Source organism: Pipra filicauda, unplaced genomic scaffold, assembly GCF_003945595.2.
Source record: "Pipra filicauda isolate LSUMZ 115617 unplaced genomic scaffold, ASM394559v2 scaffold1002_size39844_pilon, whole genome shotgun sequence".
Classification (NCBI taxonomy): domain Eukaryota; kingdom Metazoa; phylum Chordata; class Aves; order Passeriformes; family Pipridae; genus Pipra; species Pipra filicauda.
The window spans coordinates 1-6272 of NW_024103433.1; the positions used below are offsets into that span (position 1 = coordinate 1).

A 6272-nucleotide genomic window follows, 5' to 3' on the forward strand; every position below is an offset into this window, starting at 1 on the left:
CTGCCTTGTTCTCCAGAGTCATTGCGGTCTCTGGCCCAGCTGGACCAGTCCAGCTCAGTGCAGGTCGAACTGCAGGGCAGAGCAGCAATGCCAGGGGGGCACTTGCATTGAATTCCACATCTCTCAAGCAAATTTTGGCTCATGCTTCTGGGTCTTTGGTGGGAATCCTTCTGAACATCTCTCGAAAGCACACTCAGAGAGGGGCTGTTATGGACCGATGGGGCAGAGCTCAAAGCAGAGCATTTCCTGGCTTTTCCTTCTCTTGAAAGGCCAGTCCGGGGTTATTTGAGGGGTTTCTGTGCCATCCCAACCTCCCACATGTGCTGGGGTGGCTGCCCAGCCCTCAAAAGCAAGCTTTTGCTCGCCTGGGCATTGGCGCAAGGTCAGCATCCCCTGGCATGGAGGGAGCCTGCCCAGGGAAGCATGAAGCAAGACAGGCTGTCTGGGGCTGTTCCCAGGGATGCATCTAGGAATGTACTGGGTCACATTGAAAGATGTGACACTAACACTGCACTGTGGGTTCCCCCCAAGCCTCACAGTGCACTTTCACAGCTTCCCTTGTTAGCCCAAAAAGGTAGTGACCCCGTGAAGTATTGGGGGGACCGTTCTGGTAGCTGCCTCTTCCCTTGGTGCCTCTAATGCTTTCAGTACCCTTAGGCAGAGTACCTGGCATGAGATGATGTAGGGGGCATTAAGCATTAGGCAGAGCAGAGCAGGAAAATGAGGAGGATACTTCAGGCTGTGTGAGGGACTCTGAAGAGAGGGCCTCAGGTAGCCAGCTGGAAGTTACTGACAAGTGCAACAGCTGAGCTGGGGCTTTCCAAGGCCAAAGGCTCAGATGAAGCAGTTTCTGTGCCAGCAAGTCAAGATTTCCTCCATATTTCTGTAAAAGGAAGTGATCCTGTGTGGTTTCCAGGCATACATTAAGCTATTTTTATATCAGGGGAGTGACTGGAGCTCTTACCAAAGAGAAGCCCAGTTCCTCTCCCTGGCACCTGTGTACTGGGGCTCTGACCTGCCCTTCCCCAAGCCTTTAGTGGCTGAATTGGAACAGGGAAGTCAGCTTTCTGCCCTAACAAGCAATTCCTTCTTTAGGATCCTTGGAAATAATCTTTACTGACGGTGCTGTTGGTTTGGTTTTCCCTTCTTGCTTTCGTACTGTTCTCATGGTGTGCTTTTGCTTGTTGCATGTCTCCTATCACTGCAGCCAGAGGATTTGCCACGTCTCATCTGGTGCCTCGTTATTTATCTGCTGTATGGTGTGATTCAAATGAGGGAAATTATTTAGAACTGTTATTCTGGAAGGCTCTGGCTGAAATGGTTTCTGTGTCTCTCCAGCAGCTCCATGAAGATGAAACCCCAACAGCTGACCTTCACTGTCAGTGGAGAGGGGCACGTGCCTCAGGTGACAGTCGAGCGCCCGGGCCTTCGGAGTAAGAGAGGAACCCCTGTGCTGCGCTTCAGGAGGCTCCTGCTGGGGGATTCACAGACACTCCCCCTGGTCCTTCGTAACAATGGCATCATACCCACAAAGGTAAGGACCTGCTCGGGGAATGCTCTGGGCTGGGAACAAGTGCTTGTCCCATGGAGGAAAGGTCCCAAAAAATGTGATTTTCTGTCCAGTCTTTCCTCGTCAGTTGAACACAAAACAAGAAATGTGGTGGGGTGTTTTTCCCCCATCTCCCAGCTCACATTGTGTTCTCATGTGGGCGTGTGTGACGTCCCAGTTCCATGAGATTGCATTTGATAGTGGTTGACTCCATTTTAATTAAACTTAGTTGTGGTTCTGTTACATTCTGCTCGTGACTGACTGTCCTGTTTGGCTCTATGTCAGTTCTATCCATATGCTTCTGAACAACCTTTTTTCCCTGTGTGACTTCACGTAACCTTTGTGCTGGGCGCTGTGTTTGAGGTGGGGAGGTGGTCTGGGTTCCCCGTGCTGGACCAGCGGCCGTACGGGCTCAACCCCCGTGCCAGCCTCTACTCACACCAATGTCATTGTGCTCCGTGTTCCCTTTTCTCAGTTCACAGTTCATATCATGGACGACAAGGGAGTTTTCTTTATGAAAGGCAGGCAGTCCGCACTCCGTGCCTTCCACATTGCAGACATGGAAAAGGACTCCACTGGAAAAGGTAAATTCATTAACTGTGCAGCGTGATCATTCACAGAGGGAAAAGGTGTGCCCTGTTCTTGGCTTGTCTAAGCAGCAGCCACATGTTAGACATAGTTTCTTTCCTTGGTCTCTCTGTCCCCCGAGCTTTTCTTGTGGACTCCTTGCAGGGTTTCCTCCGAGCAAGTTGTAGGAAGTTTTTGTTCTTCGAGACACGGTGGGTTGAGCTGTGGGGGACTATCACCACCTCAGTGGACTGGCTGAGGTCTGTGCTGCGTGTGGGAAGGTACCAGCCTGAAGGGAGGCAGCCCTTGAGCACACAAGCCAGCCAGCAGAAGCCAAAACCACTCCTTGGCTCAGCCTTCCGTATGGTAGGAGCTGGCTGGAAGCAGATGGAATGAGGACTGGGCGTTAACCTGAGGTTAAGCCGCTTAAGTGGTGATATGTGTGATGGTGGCATAGTCTTGTGAACACAGGAAGAGGGTCTGGAACCGCTGGTGAGAGAACCTGTGCTTAGAAGCAACTGATTCCAACCTCTTATTCCTCGTATACCCCAGGGAAGTATTTCCTCTGGACAGCTCTATCACTTAACTCTGATTCCCATTGCCGTGCAGCCAAGAAGCGTCCCGAGAAGCCTTACCTGCTCCTGGAACACGGGCAATCAGCAGAGTTTGACGTGTTTTTCAAACCCACCCTGGCCCAACGTCTGAAAGGGAAGATCCGTGTGCCAGTGTCAGGCAACAGTGAGATCGACATAGAGCTGGTGGGTGAAGGCCACAATGATGACTTCACCCTTGATAACCTCCCTGGACTAGCAGAAGACAGCCAGGAGAGCAATGCTGAGGGCAATCTGGAGGACGACATCATTGAGGGTAAGAGAGGAGAGGCTGCCAAGGTAGAGCGAGGAAGAGGAAAATGTCTGATCATGTGTGTCCTCTCTCTAGCCAGGGCTGGGCTGTCACCCACTGGACTTGGGGGCCTGTGAGCTTGCCAGCCATGCACACAGAGCAGTGTGTGCTGTGCTGCTTGTCGCTGGGCACAGGCACAGCCACGGGCTTGGGGACCTCCCAGAGGGAGGGAGGGAGGCTTGGAGCAAGGAAGAGCTGAACATACACGTGTCTCTGAAAGTGAGGGGGGCGGATGGACCTCACTGCATGCTGAGGTCTCTTGCTCTCCTTCTTCACAGCTGTCAGAGCGAATCACATAAAGTTTGGGGAGTGTGCAGTCGGGGAGCTCTGCGACAAGACCTTCACAGTCACCAACCGCAGCAAGGAGGAGGTGATGTGGTTTGAGTGGCTGCTGGCAGATGCCCCGTTCCAGTTCTCCCCCAAGGTGAGCTGGGACAGCCCTGCCTTTCTCAGTTGCTCAGGCCCTTTCCTGGTATTCCTGGGAGCTGGCAGGGAGTCACCACATTCCAATGAGAGCCCGTTCCAGTGCCATGCAGGAGATGCAATCCCTGTCTTTGCTGGGGCAGGGCTGTCAGCCCAGCAGAAAAGGCTCCGCGTTCTGGGAGGTGGCACCTTCTGTTCATATTTTGCTCTGTCAAATCTCACATAAATCCTCACTGAGGTGCTGATTCCCAGCACAGCTGCTCGCCATATCAGTCCCTTTTGCTGTCAGTGCTGCCCTTGCCAGTGATTCCAGTTTGGTCTTGACTCTCTGGTTCTCCCTAGGTGGGACACCTCCAGCCTGGCTGTGCCAAGAATATCAGAGTGACCTTGAAATCCAAGGTCCCGGTCACCATCAAAAGGCCCTCTGTGAACTGTAAGGTGGCCAAGATCAAATACCAGCTGCCACCAGAGGAGGTTTACGACTGGGACGACAGAATGCGCACTGAGAAGTGGGAGGATACCACCGAGAGACTCCCGGGAGCCCGCTGGCCTTTGAAGCGGAGGGTAAGAAGCACAGCAGCAAAAGCTCACCGAGCTGCTGCAAAAGGACCTGCCGACAGCAGCAGAGCACCAGCGCTGCTGGCAGAGCAGCTCCTGCCTCCCCTGGGCATTGGCTCCAGCCGGGAGGTTCACCAGCAGTGCCTTTTGGGGAGAGGCGGATGTGCAGTGAGCGGGTGGGCTCACACCACAGGGGGAAGCCTTTGGGCAAGAGACCTTTATCCACACGCAAACTGCCGGTCTGTGCCACGAGCCGAGTGTTGCAGCCCGTGTTGAGTGGGAGGTCACGTTTGATTTTATCCCATTTGACAGTGTTAAAGTCTCTTCATCTGATTTGGTGCCTTGTCACCCACAAGGAGTTAATTCCACTGCATTCTGTCTCTTGTTCTGAAGGGGAGAGCAGCACAAGTGCTCTTGTGCGTACACCGGTGAGCTCCGAGCTCTGCCTACACCGACACCAGAGATTTTGGTTGTGGCCTCTGTATTGTGGGGGATATCTCATTATGGAGCAGCCCAGGCCCTGTGTGATAGTACGCAGGAGTCTGGAGAAGCATCATCTCCAGAAAGTCTTGCTTTTTCTGTCATTATTGCCAAGCACACTTATCTTGGTGAAGGTTCTTTCTGAGTTTCTGAATCATTGTGAGGCCTGTAAACCCAACTTCCCCAGCAGGGCATCAGCACTTGGAGACTTTCCCAGTGAGATCATTCACATCCCAAAATGCCCACAGCCAGCTCCCACCCCACATGTGCCATCTGGAGAGCACTTTCTCCTAAGTCAAGAAGGAAAAAGTTCTTTCTAGGACTAGTCAGTCTTGGGCTTCTCCATCCACAGGGCTCCAGCAGGGGAACTTAATCCTCATGTCGAGACCTGCTGGATTTATAGGGGACCAGGGAAAAGGTCAGAGGCTCTCCAGGGTTGAAGCACAGGGACTGACAGCTGGCCATAGTCCCCAGGGGTGTATTAATAGCCGTGGTGGTGACTGCTTTGATCAGAGAAACCAATGCTGTAGTACACCAGTCCAATTTTGTCATCTTTCCAGGGAAATAAACCTGAATGTCCTTTCTATGCGGCCAAGTTTGGAGGCCAGAAGGTTTCCCTGCTCAGCCTGGCTTTCTGGGCTCTGCTCAGTGATTCTTCCCTCCTCTGCCTGCAGGTGGTCAAGGCAGTCCCGGAACCACCTCACACCATCGTGGAGAGGAGCAGCCACGAGGTCGAGCTTGTCCTCAGTGCTCAGGTTGACTACGCCGAGTTCAAACTGGACACGGTCGAGGTTCAGCTGAAGCAGACTGAGCTCTTCCAGACAGAGATAAGCACGTGAGTGCTGGGCACCGTGTTGGCCCTTTCCTCCTAAACTTCCAGACTTTGAAATACTTTGTTTGGGCCACCCAGGGCAGCAATTCTGAACGTGGCAGAGTTGCCTGGGGAAGGTGGTACCAGGAGCCCACCAGACAGTGTTACTTTAGTACTTGCTTTTTATTCCTCCTCCTTGTTTTTCAGTTTCCGGATGTCCAATACAGGGAATGTAGCCCTGAAATACTGCTGGGAGGAGAATCTGGAGGAGGAAATACCATCAAAGAGTTCTGGGAGGCTGTTCTCGTCCACTCAGACACGTAAGTGTTTGGCTCTGGGTGGTGCCTGGGCCATTTCAGTTGGTAGCTGAGGGCCTGGGGAGAAGACCCTGCCACTTCACCCCAAAACATTAATTGCTTTTTCATCCCTGTCCTGGCAGGGACCTGCAGCCCGTGGAGAGGGAAGCCCAGGCTGGAGCAGGTTTTTCCCAGGTAGGACTCATGGCCCCTGTGGGGGACCCACACCGGTACAGCTCATCCGTGAGGGACTGACCCCATGGAGGAGTGACCCACGGGACAGCAGGTTGGGAAGAGCTGCTGCCCGAGGGATGGACTCACGCCGGAGAGGTCCATCAAGGACTGTCTCCCGTGGGAGGGACCCCACGGGAGCAGGGGAAGGACTCCAACTCCTCTCCCTGAGCAGCGGCAGAAACAACAACTGACCGTGACCCCCATTCCCATCCCCTCCCATCTCCCTGCTGGGGGGGAGGAGGGAGAACATGGAAGGAAAGGGGGGGGAAGGTGTTTTTAAGACTGTTTTATTTCTCACTCTTTGGCTCTTATCCTGTTAGTAATAAATATAAGTACTATCCCCACTTGGAGTCTTGTTTTGCTCGTGAAGGTGATCAGTCACTGACCTCTCCCAGCTCTTATTTCTACTCAGGAATTCTTAGCTGTTTTTTTTCTCTGTCCTCTGTCCAGT

General features: G+C 53.1%; 1 protein-coding gene across 1 annotated transcript; it reads left to right on the plus strand.

The window, feature by feature from the left end:
• Window positions 1–566: 566 nt before the first annotated feature.
• Window positions 567–5909, plus strand: LOC113995484 (hydrocephalus-inducing protein-like). The gene is made up of 9 exons (XM_039380860.1): window positions 567–574; window positions 1342–1534; window positions 2025–2133; window positions 2726–2983; window positions 3298–3443; window positions 3785–4006; window positions 5155–5315; window positions 5499–5611; window positions 5731–5909. Exons 2-9 carry the CDS (start codon window positions 1346–1348, stop codon window positions 5784–5786), a joined length of 1254 nt encoding a protein of 417 aa, XP_039236794.1. The 5' UTR covers window positions 567–574; window positions 1342–1345; the 3' UTR covers window positions 5787–5909.
• The last annotated feature ends 363 nt before the right edge of the window (window positions 5910–6272 follow it).

Excerpts from the sequence above, each read along its gene's own strand:
- LOC113995484 (XM_039380860.1), top strand. The coding sequence starts at position 1,346 with ATGAAGATGAAACCCCAACAGCTGACCTTCACTGTCAGTGGAGAGGGG. Across the intron at positions 1,535-2,024 it reads ATGGCATCATACCCACAAAG|TTCACAGTTCATATCATGGA; the intron begins GTAAGGACCTGC and ends CCCTTTTCTCAG. Across the intron at positions 5,612-5,730 it reads GTTCTCGTCCACTCAGACAC|GGACCTGCAGCCCGTGGAGA; the intron begins GTAAGTGTTTGG and ends CTGTCCTGGCAG.